The following is a 19483-nucleotide window of genomic DNA, read 5'->3' as shown; positions in this document are numbered from 1 at the left end:
AGCTTGAAAGGGGAAGAGACCAATCTGGCGATCTCAGCTTGACCATGTCTTCCATGTAAGGAGAAGCAATGAGCCCGTGCTGAGCACTGAAGACCTGTAGCGGAACAGGGCCACGGTGTCTTAATGCTGGCTCGCTATAAATTCAAGGACAAGAGTGTCATACACAGGAGCCTATTTTAGTAAGCCATTCGGATTGGGACAGAGAAACCATAAATTAGAAACAGGTTTCCTGTCCAGCCTCACAGCCAACGCACGGATCATTCTGCTGGCTATTCTTCATCGGAAAAGAGGTACATTATTATTATTATTATTATTATTATTATTATTATTATTATTATTATTATTATTATTATTAATAATTAATTATATTATACAAAAATGCTGTGGTTTGTACCAGCAGTGTTTATCTGTAAAGTGATACCATTCACAAGAAAAAGTAATCAAGCACAATAAAACTGTGATGGCCATGCTATTCTGTGCAATTAAGCATTTGAGTCTTTTGCTTAAAATTTTTTAGTGTTACAGTTACAATAAGGTAGCATGTGACTCATGAAATACAAGCAGGTGCATTTAAGAACTTTGAATTTTCCTTCTTCAAACCAGAATTCCCTATTCCTCTTTGCTGTCTCTTTTACATCGTTATTGTTCATGATTTTAAATATTCATCATGAACCTGAAAGAGAATGATAGATAGATAATAAATAATTTAGTGTGTGTGTGTGTGTCTGAACAATAAAAATAGACGTTACATTTCATTTTAAGGTTGAATTTCTCACTATTATGTGTTTTTCTCAATTACCAGCAGAGTGTTTTGTGAATTTGGCAAAATGCCCCAAAAATAAATAAATTGATTAATAGATAATTAAAATAAAATAAAAATAGCCCCGGATGAAGTTAGGTGGTGTTCCCCTGGACCAAGAACACATGATAAATGGGCTGTGTATTTCAGCGAACCTGAAGTAAATAAATATTATTTATGAACGTAAACAATTGTCCTTTCCCAAGACACTTACCGCTCGCAGCTTCATCCGAGCATGTGCTTGCCCTCTTGACACAGAGAAAGGCATCCCACCGCTAACACCAATGTAGCGAGCAGGGAGTTTGAAGAGCTTCTTTTTCGTAACCGTTGGCTGACCCCTGGCCTCCCGATCCACAATGGAGCTACACTTCCACTTTGTTGGATAATCCTTCCGGGATTCGCCTTCCGGGATTCACCTTTAAAAATTTCTCCTGCTGAGGTCAACTCCCCTGACTGCAGTAATCGCTACAGCGCTAAATATTCACTCTGCGTTCTCATTCTCTTCCAGGGAAAACTCCAGCACAGCCATGTCGGAGGCGTAAGTTTTCTGTACAATAATCTGTTTTATATGCAATAACGGTGATAACGACATACTGTTGGCTCCTTCTGTACTAACGCTTTCTATTTTTTTTCTCCCTCCAATAATCTTATATTATTGAAACAGGCCGGTAAGTTATTTTTTGTTTTTTAATAAAAGGAGCAATTTGACAAAGAATGCCCACAATATTCAATATTCACATTGCTCCTTACTCAAGGCATAGCTTACAATATAAGCTTACTGTTAATATACTAATAAAGCTTTTGTTATTTCCCTCCTATGACTACAATCATGGATTCCCCTCTCTCCTTCTCAGAAAAAGTCAAAGATCACTGCATCTCGGAGGCTCTTCTTAAAGGTATTTACATTACAGGCATTTAGCAGACGCTCTTATCCAGAGCGACTTATGCAACTTTTATATAGCATTTACATTCCATCCATTTAAACAGCTGGATATATACTGAAGCAATGTAGGTTAAGTACCCTGCTCAAGGGTACAACGGCAGTGTCCTACCTGCGAATCGAACCAGCGGAGGCCAGCTCCTTAACCATTATACTACCTGTCCTGTAAAAAATTGTGGAGACATACAATACACAAAATGCTACCTGACATTTGATTTCCTAAAACACATTTTCACATGACAGATACGCTGCAAAATTCAGTGTAAAATAGAGATAGAGTACTTTTAACTCCAACAGAGTACATTTGGTTTCCTTTATCCTCATGCAAACCGTGTTGCAGTTGATTTAACACTGAGAATTGTGCAGTTTATAAAATTAGATGAAAAAAAAACAACCCACCCTCAGATATGTTTATATTTAGGGATTTGTTGAGGCCGCCACTTTTTGAGTCTGATATGATTTCACCCACTATCCGAGGTTCGTGCCAGCACCAAAGCACAGGCGATACTGACACACAATGGGAATCAATGCTTTCTTTTCTTCCTGGTTGGGCACCAGGAAATTAGACAAACTGCTTGCCGTTGCATAATCATTTGGCTGGCCATTTCCTCAATATCTGGAATAAAAGAGGTATGAATAGATACACTAACATTTTAAAAATCCACTTTTTTTTTCACTGGCTTCAGGAAAGACAGGTGTGTTTGTTCCTGTAGTGGTGGTTTGCTGTCAAAATACAGGCTATTTCTAACTCAAAGCAGAAGGCCAGTGTAAATATTTCAAAGTATCTGCTTTGGAGGAAACCAAGGGGGAAAAACATGCGTCAAAAAGAAAAAAGAGGGAAAAAATTGCATGGAGTTCAGCAGTGGCTGAACGATCTTCATTCGGCCTAAATGGAAAAAACATCCAGTGCGCTGAAACAGGGTGTAGTAGTCTGTGAAACTTACGTCCGAGCCTATTCATGTGTGCTATCGGTGGTGAGGTTCATGTAGGGCTATATATAGGTAGGTCTTCTTATAAGAGACTGTGAAATAGATTATGGACATTTAAAATTCAGCTGTACAGTAATACATGACTATGGCTTTTGTCAATAGCTCTGCTTCACAAACGAGTCCTCCTGCTTTCCCACAGACCAAACTGCTGAAGAAGGCCGCAGCCATGTTGGACACCGAGAAGGAGGAGAAGAGGGTAGAAAGGGAAAACACCCTAAACGAGAGAGTTCCCCCTCTCCAGCTGTCAGGTCTGTCTGTACAGGAGCTTCAGGTGCGTGCTGTCATACCCTGTACACGTGCGTACCAGGTGTTGTCGGATACAAGGCAATTAACACCAAACCGTATGGCAACATTTCTCACAGACAATTCTAACAGAGTTCAGGATACAATTTCAACAGAAAATGTGACTTTGAGACAGCCCTACCAGTCTTGATGTTCACTGACTGGGAAAAGACTAGAATTCATTTTAATAATCATGTTCAATTTGTTGAATTAGTTGCTAATTTCTGTTCCTTTCTCCTGTAGAATCTTTGTAAAGACATGCACCGTAAGATTGATGTGGTGGATGAAGAAAGATATGATGTTGCTGCTAAAGTGGCTAAAAATGACTTGGAGGTATCAAACAGACTATTAATTATGGGGGTATTAAGCACGTTTTTTAACTGAGGATGTATTAAACATGTCGTTAATAATGGGATTAATTAAACATGTTATTCATTATATGTATCTTAGGGCTATATGTTTATTTTCTACATTTACATAAACTACACATAGAATATCAGACAAATCCGTGGCTTCCGAAATTTACTAAATAAATAAATGACAATCATTTCCAATTATTATTGTTCTTTCATTGTATGCTGCATCCAATGATCACACTGCAGGCAACATCACTATTACTGTAAAGAGGGTGAGACTTTATTTTCCACAATGAAACTAGGGTTGATAGATGTCCAGTTTTCAATCGGAATGTTTGGTCTTCAAATTAGTTGTACAGGTCTAGTTTGTCCGGTCTCAGTAATTGATGGAGGAAATTTAGTGGTAGTTTAAATTAATTAATGTGTCAATGATTTCCCAGTCCGCCTGTCCAACGTCCAATGTCGTTTCCGAGAGGACCCCCCCGCTGTCCTTCAGATCCAATGGGAACCCCCTCCCCCAGCCGCGACAGCTCCCAACCCCGTTCGCAATTACGCTTCCAGCATCTGTGCATGTTGTCCGGTTTTGCCTATTTCTAAATCCGGCGACCGTAACTGAAAAATGAGCTTTGCCCCGGGACAGATTGAAAACCTGTCCCAGAAGATCTTCGAGCTGAAGGGTAAACTGAAGAGGCCCAACCTGAAGAGGGTGAGGATTTCGGCCGAAGCCATGCTGGGGGCTCTGCTGGGCTCCAAGCAGAAGGAGTCCTTCGACTTCAAGGCCAACCTCAAGACCGTGAAGAAGGAGGAGGAGAAGGTGAACCCAGGCTGCTCAGATCAGTGTCATTCAGAAAGCAAGCACTTATCAGACCACCGCAGATGTCTACGATGAGGGCACTAGTATTTCCCGATCAACGCAGGATATGACATTACATTACACTCACTTAGCAGATGCTCTTATTCGGTGGAGAACGCTAGCGTTACTTTTCAAAATAGAAAAGGCGACCATCGGTTCGAACAATCAGTTCACTAGCATTTACCAAATGAAACAGGAAATTACATTACATTACAGGCGCCTAGCAGACGCTCTCATTCTGTGGAGAACATCGGTGTTGCTTTCCGGAATAGAAAAGGCCGCCATTAGTTCGAACAATCAGTTCAATAGCATTTTCCAAATCAAATGGGAAATTACATTAAATTACTGTCACTTTTATCCAGTACAGATTGTTTGTGTAACTCTCAGCAATGCAGAAGCACAATATCACGAGAAGGCACAGGAGGCCCATTTATAATCAATTGGCCTTATTCATAAAACATGTGTTTGATCACATTTGATTGTAAACTGCGTGTAAGAACATTTCCAAGAACATTTCGGCATTCATAATTTTTTTTCTTATCTGTATTTGTTCATGGCTGTTTCATTATGCAAATCGTATGAACATAATATTTACAAACAGCCAGCATTCATCATCTCATGCACCTGGGATACGCATGAAAACAAAGGCCTGCACATGTGTCATGAATCCCATATTGTTTTTTCATAGGAACATTTTTTAGATCAAAAGAAAGAATCATTTAAGAAACATTATCCTGCCTTTACACAGCTATAACTATAATATTCCAGTACCAAGGATCATTCGCCAACTAATTTCCAATTTTTTAACAGCTATTTCCCATCTTGACAGCAAATTTCCATCTAGCCAATGGCTGGCTGTGTTGTTAACCATTAACGTTTTATGAAGATGGCTCGGATTGTGCAATATTCTTGTAACTTTTATTGTACATTTCGAGTTCAGCCTGGATTCAATCAAAATTTGTTGTTATTTCACCTAGAAATGTGTGTGTGTGTGTGTGTTTTGGCAGTGATTGCTGGACTACACATTAGAGAGGGAAATTCCTTTCGTCTTCACATAGGAATTTTCCTCTCTTGTGCGTAGTCCTTGTGGTTTGCTCACCTACTGAACACAGTTCTGACTGAACCTCTCCCCACACAGAAGGAGGAGGTGACCGACTGGCGTAAGAACGTGGAGGCCATGTCCGGCATGGAGGGAAGGAAGAAGCTGTTTGACGCCGGACAGTAAATCAAAGTAAAAACAATTCATTTATAACTCAGTGATTGTTAAGATATTGACATATATTAATAAATCTTTGTCTATGCTTAATTTAGTGATGAGACAGTCTTTTGGTCCCATCTTAAGAATGAGAATGCAGCTAGCAAACCGCCAGAGTATGACACGAATTGGAATTACAGTAAAGACCTGAGGAATGAATCAATTTAAGTATTTTAAAAGAGCATCACAGGAGGGGAAATACAAACAGGTTGGCAGAAACCATCAGTGACACTCTCTAGCCAATCAGAGCCCTTCACACAGTGCATTTCTATTGGTGCTCAGTTCGGTGTCACTTGTGTGGAGCACTGCCATGTAGACTCCTAAATTTGTTCATATGTTTGACTGTAATGATTTCTGAGCATTGCAGATGTTCAATAACATGACAGACAGACTTTTGACAGCCAAAGGTTGAAAGCTTGTCATCATCACTGATTCACCACAATGTCTTAAATAAATAATAATATGAATAATAATATGAAACAAAATATAGCTACAACTACAACCAACTACTCCTGCTACCCAATTAATGGACACCTGATACATTACAAAACAATCTGTTCATGTATATGTATTAAATGTGAAATATATGGGACATATACAGATACTACGGGAGATGCCCACAAAGGAACATCAGGTCTCCTTTAATGATCTATGACAAAGTCACCCCCATAACAGGACACAGCCAATAGCTTTAGAGATGTACTATGAGTGTGTGTCAGGTCTCCAATAAATACGTTACAAAGAAAATATTAAGTGTCTGTCAGGTTAAAACGGGAGAGACGCTGCCTATAGATTCTGACCCTCAGGTATTGTCTGTGGATGATGTCTTCACTTCATTACAGTCAGTGCATGTTCCTTGAAGTGGTTCAAAGAGAGATTAACCATGCTCTGTGTTAACCTGACTCTACAATAAACAAATCTCTCTATCATTCTCTTTCAGGTACATGATGAATATTTAAAATCATGAACAATAACAATGGAAGAGAGACAGCAAAGAGGAGTAGGGCATTTCTGGCTCGAAGAAGGAAAATTTCTTAAATCCACCTGCTTTTCATGATGAGTCACACGCCACCTTATTGCACTGTGTCTCAGAACAATTTTTAATCGAGAGAAGCAAATACTTCATTGTGCAGAATAGCATGGCCATTGCTGCTTTGTTGTGCTTGATTACATTTAATTGTGAATGGTATCACTTTTCAGATAAACACTGCTGGTACAAACCACTGAATTTTATTGCATCCCTGACCATTAAGCCACAGAGGTTTCTGATAACTGGTCAGCTTTAGAATGGCTGGTATTTGGTGGCACGTGGTCTAAATAAATAAAAAATACACTTAAGTAACTCATAATCAGCTTGTGCAGTGATATTATGCGTGTTTATATTACCCATTTATTCTTTATTAAAATTAAATTACATCTAATCTTATTTTTGTTTGGAATTATTTCCTATGGTGCATGCCATGGCATAGCAAGAGGCCACAGCACTCCAGGACAGAATTACCAGTTCCACATAAAAACTAGTATTTATGTTTATAATTATTATGAATAAGGGCTATAAGATTAATCTGTTCATATGCACAGCCTCGGGAAACATAAAGTTGCTTTACAGTTAATTGAAGTGTATTTTCTTGCTTTAGACCACAAACCCCCACAGAAGCTTGCCATTGTAAAGCCAACAGATTGTCAGAAACTTATGTATCTAAAACACTTTTTGTTGCCTCTAAAACCTGTCTGAGCCATGCACTGAAACTAATAATCACAAAACTGGTGAAAATTAACTCTCTCTTTCAGGACAATGCCTGTCAGGGTTTGAAAGCATCACTGCCCTCTCCTGGTATTGGTGTGTCTTTTGTCTCAGAAGAGGCTAATTTTGGCTGAGCCTCTGTGGTTGTGACTTCTCTTGGTATCCCTATGTGTATTGAATTTGTGTCTGGTTTTGTTACAGCTCAATACTCAAAGAACAGACAGCATCCCCCCAGAATTTCTATTATTTATTTTTTCATGAAAAATTCTGCTCAAAGATTTTTCAAAGACATTTGCCGTAAGTGAAGTTGATTTTGTCATCCGTCAATTTCCTTTGATTTAATATAGGAATGTAGAGACAGTACTTTTCTCCCTCATTTCCAGTGCAAAGTTCCACTTACTATCAGATGTTTCTATGATGATGACAATGACAATGATTATTAATATTATTTTTGTATTGGCTTTTACTTTTTCAAGATCAGTATATTTTGTTACAGTCTCTTCTAGTTTTCCCATAAATTCAGTCAAAGCGGGGTCTTCACCAAAAAGCAATCACTATGCCCCCCTGTATTCTGCGTTCTTTTTCATCCACAAGTAATCAAGAGTTCTGTAGCCCAACATTCTTATTTTGGGGGAACAAGCTACGCAACACGGTTCCAAAGTAGGACAGTTTTAATTGTCTTCTCGCGGAGCTATTTCGGATTTCCCAGTTGTTCCGTATTGGACGGACTCCCAAGGCAAACTGAAATATTGAGATGCGCACAATCCACCCCCCCACCACGTGCTTGAGCAAACTCCAAAAGTCATTAAACACGAGCATTTGCTCTCTGATTACGACGAGCTTAAAATAAATGTGAAAAGTGACAAGGGCTAGACGATAAAACCGTCGGAGCCTTCCCACAAGTGCGCGCGCAATCCGCAGAGGACAAACTCGGGGAGCATCAGCTTACTCAGCATCGCTGCAGATTTACACCTGCTCCGGTTATTTTAAATCCTTAAATAAATCACTCGGAAGATCTATTCCGATTTGCTGCTGGTCCCAGGTTGAAAGCATAATGCGTTTGGGTATTATCAAGTATACGTGCCTCTCTGTGCGGCGTTTTTTATTTCCGCTCGTTAATGCGAAAACACACTGCAGTGTTCAGTTACAGCTGGAACCACACCGCTCGGAACTGGCACCTGCTTGCTCGCATCGCCCCCTGTTGGCATCTCAGTACGTTGCTCCTTTGCACAAAAGGGAGTGTGAATGCTTCTCCAATTGCTCTGGCAACGCAAGTTAATTGTCATATAAATTTTTTTAAATGTCCTCAAGTGTCCAGTATTGAGACACAGTAAGGTGAATGATGACCCCTACAAACCGTGGTGCCTCAGCACAGATTTACAGCATCGACATTCCATCTGTTACTCTAGTAACTTGTTTAATGGTCAAATAAATATTTTGAAATGCAGGAACCTCAACAGTGACCCCTGAACTCCGCCCTTAATTTTATCACCGTATTTCACTCAGGGCAGAGAGTCTCACTGTCCAGCAATAAAAGTCCCTCCATTTTTACAGCACTCACTTAATTTATGCGGGTTAATATCCCAACAAAACAAGTTACACACAACAAAATGCATTTTCTATGCAGCCAACCAGAAACACAATCAACTGGGGCACGCAACTGATTTCCTTGTAAACAAACATGTCATGGGAGCAGTGATGACCTTTGACCTCTGAACTGTTCGCCAGTTTGTTCGGGCAGTCCAAGGTTGAGTCTGGTCATAACCGGTCTACGTGGGCTCAGACAAATGACCCTCAACCGCGTGTTCCTGCCATAATATTCCTAATTCCCTGTTTATAATATTCCTCATCATTAATCTAGCTGCCTTTACACTTATTGCATCTGTGGGGGAGCGACACCAATGGCCCACAGAAGGTGAGGCCTTTACAGTACTAAATGGCGTCTCACACCGCTAGCGGAGTCGGAGGAGGCGTGGCGTTCCCCTGACTCCGCCTCCTAGTCACAATCTAATTGGCCACGCCCCCTCAACGTCCAGCCGTGAAACGGGGCGGGGTCGGATTCCACGCGTGGCCCGGCATCGTATGTTCCCTGGCCCAATAAAGATGTCTTATCGCAAGACGTTCCTGACTGATTAGTGTTTGGACGCCATACACTACAGTAAATGTCAGAACAACAGAGCCTTAGACAAGGGGTTATTTCTGTGAGCCATTAACCTGAAGGACAGAAACTATAAATCTGAATGATTTTTTTTTTCTCTCCTCTCCACACTTGGTGCTACACAGTGCTCAACCTCCAGGCTTTTCTGCTCCAAAACGGTTTGTTCTAGTGAAAAAAAAGCAGCGTGGCAAATTTTACTTCAGTTTTATCAGTAATCTGGCCTGCATGCCATGACATTCTAACACCAAGTCAAACAGACTTGGTGTTAGAACGTTCTTTCTCACTGTCATTATAATGGGTTTACCAGACACCATTATCTAGGGCAACCAAAAGTAGAGCAAATATATTTCAAAAACGCATTTTTTAAGGGTGAGAACTTTTAAATAAATTAATGAATTGTTCATAATGTGTTCTGATAAGTCAAACGCTCATGGAGACTATGTATATGGTATGCAATTATATATTTCTAAACCGTTTTCTGTGAAGGTAAATTTGAATCAATCCAGTATCTTGCTAAAATTGTACACTGCACATATTTTCATCCAGCCCATATATATAGTATAATACTATGAAACTCTAACAGATAATTTAAATCAAAAGATTGCAATATGATGCTATGAACTGAATGTAACACTGAATAAAAATCCAATGTTTTACATTTCTACGTTGCATGTAGATATTAATGCTAGACAGAGGTGCGGGATGTGAGGTGTTATATTTCATCATGACATCCGCATCACAATTCAACATGAATCCAAAAAGTGTGTCCATTTTGTGACCTCTGTTATATAAGCCACCAATATAAGAGCTGGCCTCGAGTCTCTTCATACGAGTCAAGGCTGTTTAATGTATTACCGACTTTCTCACAAAGTACCTCCACTGCAAATTCACCAGCACCAGTGCTCCATCGTGTCAGGCTCCCTGTCCTTGTCTCATCTTGACTTTCCCAAAAAAGATCAGCCTAAAGCCCCACATTCTGGGGTGCGCCCCATAGGCCAAGTTAGCCGGGGGTGGGGTGAGAATGCATGCAGTAACAGCTACGCGAGGCAGATGGCGCTGTGACGCACTGGTGACGGCACTGAGCTTCTGAACAAAAAAGTCCCCAGGTGGAAGGATTACCTGAAGGAAATATCCGCAAATATAAATGGCTTGTATGCATTCTTAATTTAATGGGGTGAATAAAAATTCAATCCTCGTAAATTTCCCAAGAAATCATCCATGCAAATAAAAAATAATCATAGCAATATGAACAGTGTTAGCATTCGCAAGTGTTAGTTACACATTCTTCAGAGTTTAAATAAATTGTGTATTCTTAGCTACATGTAATGCTACACAAATTAATATCTAGTTAATATTTTTGCTGTCTTTGAGGGCAAATAGCAAACCACAGCAATGTCAGACGCATACGTATTTGTGTCACAATGTGTATACTTTTCAACTGATGTATGCAAAATGTTGCTTGACCCTTGTGGCTATATATGAATCTAAACTATATGTTTTCATTTGATTGTCCTTCCTTTGCATGCTGAAACAAGCCGGTAAGTGTTAGGGGGGATAGAAGTGACTGCTTGCTGTTAGTGCTACCATTGCTGTCATGTCTCCTGTAATTTTCTAAAACATGAGGAAAATTTATCTGAGACAACAGTGCATGCCACTACTGTAGGTTTAATCATACCAAACATATTCCATTCCTGACAACATAACTTCTCTTATCAGCAATGTTCAGCCAAAGATAAGAAATCTAATATAAAACTGCGTCTTAGCAAAGCATGAAATTGAATGTAAAATTAATTTACGTCCGTTCAGAAAACCAACACGTAGGAAATAACTGCAATAACCGTGAGTGCGCAAAACTTATTTGAATCTCACCCAACAGAATCCCGGAGTTATCTGGAAAGATTCAAGGCACAGATTGTGTTGCAATTCTGGCCGTTATCTTAGCATGATACGTTACCAAGCAGTCACACTTTCCTGCATGCAATATTACCTGAGTAGCTGAGTACTGGTAATTGTATTGATATTAAATTCTTTCTTAATTAAAATTGATCCACAAATTCCACATTTTTATGTTTGCTGTAAAATGTTTTGTCTTGGCAATTCTATTTAAACACAAGTGATGAGTGCAATATTTGAACACAATTATATGAGCAACACTATATGAGGGCAGAGTACCACATTGACAGAATGCTGTCCTCTTAAAGAAAAATACTACAATCAATCACTTCTTCCTGCAAACTTCAAACGGGAAATTTCCCTCAAGAGAAGCTCAGCAAGTAGTGAGCAGCAGTGTATCCATAGGCTATATGAACAGCTTCTCCCTGTAACGGCTAACCTTGTTCTCTCTCTGTCCCAGAGAAGGTCAAAAATCTCGAATGCTGGGTTTGAAAATATGTCTTTCCTTAGCATTGACAGTCCCTGGGCTATAGTACATATCGTGCATACTGACATATCACCATTGTGACCCTCCTCATTGTGCACTGTACTGTAGACACACTACATTTCAGCTCCAGAATACGGTCAGGTCCGTCATGTACAATGAAATATTTACACACCTCAGGCAACCAGTTGGAGGGTTTCCATGAATTATGTAGAGAACAACAGTACCTCAAAGAGCGCTCATCTTTTTTTAAAACACAGATCAGGTTGCTGAAGAAGGCAGTCGCCATGTTGGACACTGAGAAAGAGGCAGGTCAAAAGGGAAACATCCTAAAAGTGAGAGATCACGCTCCAGCTGTCAGGACTCTCTGTACACAAGCTTTAGGTGGATCCTATGCAGTAATAACATACCCCTTGGATGCCAATTTGGCTGAATATTCTCCCAGGATCTTTTTAAAGGCATGCACCGTAAAATCGAGGTCATAGAGGAAGAGCAATATGACATTGGGGCTAAAGTTGCCAAAAAATGAGAAAGGGGTCATCAAAACAGCTAGGAGTTCTGAATTCAAAAGACAATTTGAAGTACAGCCACTGAATAAAAAAAATACAATAAAAATCCTCCAACCAGTGACTGTGAACAGAAATAATGTGCACATTTACTTATGTCACATCAAAGTTTAGAAAAGACAAACAATGAGGAATGAATGCAAGCCTGTGAGTAAGAAAAAAGGAATCATTTTTTTCTTAAATGCAGTAATGTGAGTTTCAGCCCAAACTGCTTCACAGATTAACTGAGTCAGCTGCTTAATTAGCTGAATTAGGAAAATGTGTTATTTAATTTGTCAAATCTTATTTTTTATGCTCAGTGTGGAGGTGTCACTTAGACTGAAACTCTATGTCTCCCTCTATTGATGACTGTCCATGAATATAGATTCAAACTTTTACAGGCAGAAAAAAAAGAACTAATTGACTGGCATAAGAACAAGAAGGCCATGTGAGGTAAGGAAGAAGCAGTTTGATATTGGCTAATAAGCAGGTAAAGTGGTTTAATTAAATGTGTTATTTAATCAATAGGAACTGCCTTCCATTTAAAAGGATCCAACAAAATTATGTTTCACAAAGACAATGTTTTCTTTTCACCATGACAACAGGAGCTGCATCTGCCGACTCTCTGAAAAATTGCTTCATGCACCAAACTGAATGAATGCGAGGCAGTGAGGTATAATAACTATGGAAATAACTAATTCACAGTGGATTTGTGATGAGGGGGATGTTCAGCTCAGACTGCATCGATGTTTAGCCCCTCATGTACAGGAACGCCTATATCACAGCTACTCCATGGAGAACAAGCTGCTCTTTTCCTGGTAGGGAGTTTTTTTTTTTCATGGACTGAGAGATGAGGGCATATGTAGTGTACACACACAGAAACCCACGTAACACCCCAGAGCCAGGAATGGAGTTTGACGGAAACCGTTTCCTATAAAAGGCCATTTGGTCAAAGCAACACAAAGGAGTTCTGCCTAGGGCCTGAAGCAGGCTTTTGTTGGACACCAATGCATACTTTACTATGTTAGAGCATGCTCAGTGAAATGTGTAATATAGCCTTTGTGGAAAAGGGTTACCTTTATAATAATGACTTGTATTATAACATTACTTATATTTTATATTATATTTAATATAGTTATTTTTATCATCACTATCATTTCTAAGCATATCCATATAACACATATATTTTGTGATACCTGTGTGTCTATGTAATATTCCATACTTTTTAAAAAGTTCTGCTTTTAATGAGTTTTTATTCTGCAATGCCAAGAAGACATATTTTCTTAGAAGAGATTAAAAATTCCCTCTCTAGTGCCAGATTCATATCAACACTTGGGCTGAAATTAATTGCATTTGAAGGGAGAGCAAGTGGAGGAGGTGGATGCCATTATTAGCATTGGAGAAATAACCTGAATGAGTTTAAATTAGATCAACATATAAGTGAGCTTCCTCACAGCAGTATCTGGTTGCCAATGAAAAACCTGTTAATGCAATTAGATAAAATATCTTAACACAGATATATATTATTACACTTTTACAAATAATTATTGTAATATGTTGGACAGCTTGGTTGCAACTTGACTTACAGTGAATAACAGATACATATTTCATCTTTTTCATCTGGTTTGTGTTTAATGATGTAAACTACAAAATTATAATCCATATGAACAAACTATATAAATATGTATTTATAAGAATTGTTTGTGGTGAGGTAAACCTTACAAATATACTGTTTATTAAGGTCGTGCTACCTTTGTTTAACATGTAGTTTTGCTGTTTACCAGATGGTGGCGGGCATACTCGTCATGAGACTTAACAGAAGGTTTTACACACTTTTTGACCCCATCTCTTGGAATGTGATACCAGCCATTCCACAAATAGCACACCTAAACGTTAAATATCGTTGACCTAAACAGGTCACAAGGAGCCCTACCCTAAAATGTAGTTACAGCTCGCACTGACCGGAATGCACAGCTCCATAATGATACTGGGTTCTTTAAATTATTTGACAAGATCGCAACTACTGTCGCATCGTTCAGTTAACCTACGCCGCATTTATTCATATGACTTTTCAGCTTTTCAAACGGCCATTTGGTGGGTTTGTTTTACAGAATGAATGTAACTTGTCAGCCATAAATAACAAGCACAGCTGAAATAGTGTACATGGTCTATACCCACAACCACATACCCCATACACAGGCTGTTATCGACATCTATCACACATCCGCTATGACTGCACAGCACAACCCTTCTCTCCACCATCTCTGTCAGCCGTGTCGTGGACGAGCACCGCCTCTATGTGGAAATTTGGATTGGGATTGGTTATTTATTATGCCAATTGAAATATGGACGAATCCCTGACGACACCAGCTCCCAACAACAACAGCGCACGGCGGACCACGGAATTGTTACGTGAGTCAAAATTCTTTAGCATTTACATTTCATCGCACGAACTCACCATGTATCTAGCTGCTTTTATCACCAATTAATTCCCAAAACGTCATGTTTTACTCGTAAACGATATCCTGCTTTTTAATCACTAATATTGTCTGTACAGTCAGAATGCTTACTATTATCTGGCTAATGCTAACTACCATAATAGCTTTGATATGAGACTTCGGATGGTGGTCATGCATCGTATGCAAGATAATAATCATAGATATGTGGCAGCCAAAGATAAAAATTCAACCTTGCGAGCTAAATCAGCTAATTAAACCACGCGTAATGACTTTTCATGCCAATAAAAATGGCATGAAAAGTAATTACGCAAATCCTGAGTTTTAATCGGCGCTGTGGAAATATGCGGAAATGTAGTACAGTTTCATTTACGCTACATAGAATGCAGCCATCCAGTTTTAGCTGGATAATTCAGGTATTTAGTGTGCTAGATTGTAAGTGCACATTGAGTAATGAACGTGCAATCCGTGCTATCCTTGTATGTTTTCTACGCATGACGATAGTGCTTTCTCCAGCGTACGTGAATGCTCACGGTTCTTGTCTCTGCAGTGACGATACCCGGGATGTCGAAGTACAAACTGTTTCTGCTGAGGCACGGGGAGGGGTCGTGGAATATAGAGAACCGCTTTTGCAGCTGGGTGGACCAGAAGCTGAGCGAAGACGGCGTGAAGGAGGCCCAGGCGTGCGGCAGGCTGTTAAAGGAACGAGGGTATGAATTCGACCAGGTGTTCACCTCTTTGCTGAGCCGCTCGATACACACCGCCTGGCTGGTTCTGGAAGCCATGGGGCAGGAGTGGGTGCCCATGGTGAAGTCCTGGCGGTTGAACGAGCGCCACTACGGTGCCCTGATTGGGCTGAACCGGGCGGAAATGGCCCTCAACCACGGGGAAACCCAGGTGAAAGTCTGGAGGAGGAGCTATGACGTCACACCCCCTCCCATCGACGAATCGCATCCCTACTTTTTTGAGATCTACAACGACCGCAGGTACAGCACCTGCGATGTGCCCAGAGAGAGGCTGCCCCGTTCAGAGAGCCTGAAGGACGTGCTGGAGAGACTCTTGCCCTACTGGGAAAATGTGATAGTGCCAGAAATCAAGAAAGGCCAAATGGTGCTGATTTCAGCCCATGGGAACAGCTGTAGAGCCCTGCTGAAACACATTGAAGGTAATGTGATGTAAAATAGGACCACCCAAAAATAATGGCGAAGAAAGATTGGTTCTAAATATGACAACCAAACCCTATTGAATACGACAAGCAGAGACAATGCTCAGCTGAGGAAACATTTGGTTTAAATTATTCACTGTTAAGTTATGTTACAGGAGTTAATGAGTCTTGCTAACTTGCTAACTCACAGAGCATCTATTGCTTTACATTTGCATAGTATTATCAATGACATTTGTGGTGGGTCAGAATTAGTAAATGAGTACTAATCCACTGTGCTTCGATCTTGACTTTTCTGATCATAATCCACCTTTTTTGCGGTTTGACCATTTCTATTAATGAAAAGAGAAATTTGAATGCAGATATCCTACATTTCTAGATATATATGAAGTGCATGCACATAATTTGTATGAATTGTTTATTTTATTTCTTTGCATCAGGTGAAGCCAAGTACAGATTCCCACTTGCGATTGGGTAATTGAGTTTTCCTGTCCTGTTCTGTGCTAATTCTGTTAATGTTTGTGGTTTTTGTGCCTAACAGGGATCTCGGATGCGGATATTGCTGGTGTTACTTTGCCCACCGGAATTCCAATTCTTCTGGAGCTGGATGAAGATCTCCGTCCCCTGAGTCCGCGCCAGCTACTGGGAGACCAGGAGAAGATCCAGGCAGCCATCAAAAAAGTTGACGACCAGGGGAAGGCCAAACAAACAGGAAAATAAGGGGTCAGGAGGTGAACAGAGTGGTTTGTGCCAAGTAATGCTTGGGTGGCTCAAGGTATGGCATATTGGTAATGGTCCCTGTCAACTTTCCTTCAAATGTATTCTACTGACCTGTTTTCTCTTGACATAAAACATTATCTGATTTATTACAGGCAGGTTTGGGCAAGCTACTAGTACAATGTTTGCCGCATAGGTTTGTAATATTGTGGCATTTTGCAATAACTGGGAGTATGTAGTTACATGTGATTTTTTTTTGCACTTTCAGAACATTTAATTGTGTGGGCATCCGATTACTGTAGTTTCTAGTTTTTTTGTTTGTTTGTTTGTTTGTTTTTTACTTTTTTAAAAACATTTTTGAAGGTTCCTGAAAAGCATGTAACCCATGAAGAACCATTGTGGACCTAAAACGCACACTTTCCACATCTGTTTGCACACATGGCATCATTTCTTTTTTTCTCAAAAGGGAGCACAGCTTAACTTTCCATACACCTTATGTACTGTACATTAATTAAAAAGTGCAAGTAAATACCCAAGCTGAAATGTTTAAAATGACTAACACCTCTTTGAGCAGCCCCAAATGTATCGGGAAGCCTTGTCAGCGGGATTTTGAGAGTGGCGCAAGTGCTGTTTTCAAGTCATTGACTTGGGCTTTGTCTACAGGTATTACTGAGGGTGTATTGCACCATGCAGTATAAAGTAGTGCTGTCAGTTCTAACATTGTCATTTAAATTACATTCCATTTATGCAGGCAAAACATCGTATTCAGTATTGAGGAAGTAAAGAGCACAAGGCTATCACGCTAGCTGCTTATTTTGGTTCATTTGGAGGCAAATGTTCAAAACCAGAGATGCCTCCTGATTTTATGCGTTGATGGATCCTCCATTATCATTACAGTTTTACCTCATAAGTTAAAGACTGCATTCTGTACTGAAACAATAATGTTACTCATAGTCTAACAAATTAGAGCCAGCGCCTGTAATACCTTTGTGCGCTACGTGCATTTTATTGATTTTTAAAGAAGTAAAATTATAGAATATTTTGAATAATCGCTGCACTTAATCGCCGAAGATGACCTCACTTTGAATGAATGGCTTCCGTAGCATGAGTCCGAGACTAAAAAAGGGAGGACAGTTTTATTTATACGAGGAAACGGCTTTTTAAACAATATTTTTTCAGATGGAAAAACCAAATCTTTATTAAGAATGCACTTTTAAATTGAATGAATTGGCAGAAATTTGAAGGCTATTAAATCCCTTCTGACCACGACATTTACGGATGAGTAAATAAAAAATGGCATTCATTTAAATATTATGGTTTGCTTATGAGTGGATGATTGTAAGAGGAGGTTATTATTCCAAGTCCACAGCTGCTCGGCCTTTTCTTTAAACAATGTATTTAAGCTATCATTACAAGACATAGGCTAAGCTGTTCCTTCTTCATTCATTTGTATGATTGTCACAACAAGATGGCAGCAGTTGAAATGAGCCAAACCACTCAACTCTGATTTAGCGTTGCTAATATAAAACCGCAATAGGATTTGTGTTTAGGTCACTAATTGCGAACATAGCATTTTACCAAAAATGTTACTTTTTAATATTAATATGGCTAAACTTGATGCACTGTTTAATTGTTATTCATTTTCAAAACTGCAGATGGGATTATAGTTTTTCAAGAAGATTCTGTTACATTTATAGAATAAAATATTGGAATGTTTTAGATGCATATTATAATATCTGCATTCAGTTACACATAAAATATGCAGCATTCCATGTTGTTTGTTAATGTATTAATTTTAATGTGAAATTCAGTGTATTTATTTTCTAGCACTAATGTAAACATGTATATTTGTAGCTCTTTTTGTAAAATTTGTTTTTATCACAAAAAAACTTGAATAGTGATAATACCCACTCTTAAGTAGTTGTCGTATTCCAAAAAAATACATTGTATAATTCCAATATTTACTGTTAACATATTACTCATGCATGGGTGCCCAGTACAGGTTTTGGTTGAATCTGTTGAGAAGTGCTGTCACATGTCATGGCTTGACTGTAGTGGTGTTCTGTGTTTTTTGTTTTCTGCTGTGTCTTTTCATTTTAACTCTTTTTTCAGGGAACCACTGTGAAACATTTAACCTGTGTTAAAATGCAGAATGAAGTACTGTAGACAGTTGTGTTTGTATTGCTCTCTATCCTATGCATTGAGACTCACCTTTAACTTTCTTATGTCTCTTGAAGGTCTCTGTGTGTAATCTACACAGTTGTACCTCAATTGATAATGAACGTATGTACTTATGAACAGGATGGGTACCCAACCTGTCGCTCACATAGAGTTGTTTTAGAGTCAAAGATGTTCACATATTGTGATAGCAACCCTCTCCAAAATTAACCTGACCAAACTAAAAAAAAACAAGTATATAATTGATATGCTTTTTGGCTGGCATTGATGGGCATTCAAGCTTTTTTTTTTTTAATAGTAAGAAATATGTTTGCTGCTTGGTGATGACAGATGAATCAATGTAACTTGCACATGGCCACAAACTATAACTACTGTGCTGATGTGCAATGGGGGGGGGGGGGGGGGGTGGTTAAAACCTACGTTATGTTTAGCAGACACCCTTATCCGGAACAACTTGCATTCTTTATATATAGCTGAGCAGGGTGATCACTGAAGAAGTTCAAGTTGAATATCTTTGTTCGAGTGTACCATAGGTATATCTCAGCTGGGATTCAAATCTTTAACCTCAAGAGTTACAAGCCCAATTGCCTTACTGTTTTACTGTGCTGCCACTCTCTGTGTTGTTATTGTGTTGTTACAGAACATCCCTAATAAAACTATCCAAGCTTCTAA

At 39.3% G+C, this 19483-nt stretch overlaps 2 protein-coding genes and 1 long non-coding RNA gene across 5 annotated transcripts; 2 read left to right on the top strand and 1 right to left on the bottom strand.

The window, feature by feature from the left end:
* Positions 1-150: 150 nt before the first annotated feature.
* LOC118232039 (troponin I, slow skeletal muscle-like) lies at positions 151-6445 on the top strand. Of its 2 annotated transcripts, none has more exons than XM_035426576.1 (9): positions 151-290; positions 1308-1337; positions 1464-1467; positions 1657-1695; positions 2868-2999; positions 3254-3343; positions 4007-4180; positions 5358-5450; positions 6415-6445. In XM_035426576.1, the coding sequence occupies exons 2-8, from the start codon at positions 1327-1329 to the stop codon at positions 5442-5444; spliced, it is 537 nt and encodes a 178-aa protein (XP_035282467.1). In that variant the 5' UTR covers positions 151-290; positions 1308-1326; the 3' UTR covers positions 5445-5450; positions 6415-6445. The 2 variants fall into 2 exon arrangements, with proteins under 2 accessions (XP_035282467.1, XP_035282466.1); XM_035426575.1 differs by having other exon boundaries at positions 1654-1695.
* Positions 3625-15615, bottom strand: LOC118232041. Its single transcript, XR_004766202.1, has 2 exons — positions 15489-15615; positions 3625-4150 (listed from the first exon to the last, which is right to left on the bottom strand). It is a non-coding gene; the product is annotated as an uncharacterized LOC118232041 (long non-coding RNA).
* bpgm (2,3-bisphosphoglycerate mutase) lies at positions 14463-19483 on the top strand. Of its 2 annotated transcripts, none has more exons than XM_035426571.1 (3): positions 14463-14710; positions 15305-15919; positions 16458-19483. In XM_035426571.1, exons 1-3 carry the CDS (start codon positions 14644-14646, stop codon positions 16634-16636), a joined length of 861 nt encoding a protein of 286 aa, XP_035282462.1. In that variant the 5' UTR covers positions 14463-14643; the 3' UTR covers positions 16637-19483. The 2 variants fall into 2 exon arrangements, with proteins under 2 accessions (XP_035282462.1, XP_035282463.1); XM_035426572.1 differs by lacking the exon at positions 14463-14710 and adding an exon at positions 14717-15170.

This window comes from Anguilla anguilla, chromosome 7, assembly GCF_013347855.1.
Source record: "Anguilla anguilla isolate fAngAng1 chromosome 7, fAngAng1.pri, whole genome shotgun sequence".
Taxonomy (NCBI): domain Eukaryota; kingdom Metazoa; phylum Chordata; class Actinopteri; order Anguilliformes; family Anguillidae; genus Anguilla; species Anguilla anguilla.
Note: the sequence above shows the minus strand (reverse complement) of the source record. Positions and strands in the feature narration are given on the sequence as shown.

Excerpts from the sequence above, each read along its gene's own strand:
- LOC118232039 (XM_035426575.1), top strand. Across the intron at positions 1,696-2,867 it reads CTCGGAGGCTCTTCTTAAAG|ACCAAACTGCTGAAGAAGGC; the intron begins GTATTTACATTA and ends GCTTTCCCACAG. Across the intron at positions 3,344-4,006 it reads TGGCTAAAAATGACTTGGAG|ATTGAAAACCTGTCCCAGAA; the intron begins GTATCAAACAGA and ends GCCCCGGGACAG.
- bpgm (XM_035426571.1), top strand. The coding sequence starts at position 14,644 with ATGGACGAATCCCTGACGACACCAGCTCCCAACAACAACAGCGCACGG. Across the intron at positions 14,711-15,304 it reads GCGGACCACGGAATTGTTAC|TGACGATACCCGGGATGTCG; the intron begins GTGAGTCAAAAT and ends TTGTCTCTGCAG. Across the intron at positions 15,920-16,457 it reads CCTGCTGAAACACATTGAAG|GGATCTCGGATGCGGATATT; the intron begins GTAATGTGATGT and ends TGTGCCTAACAG.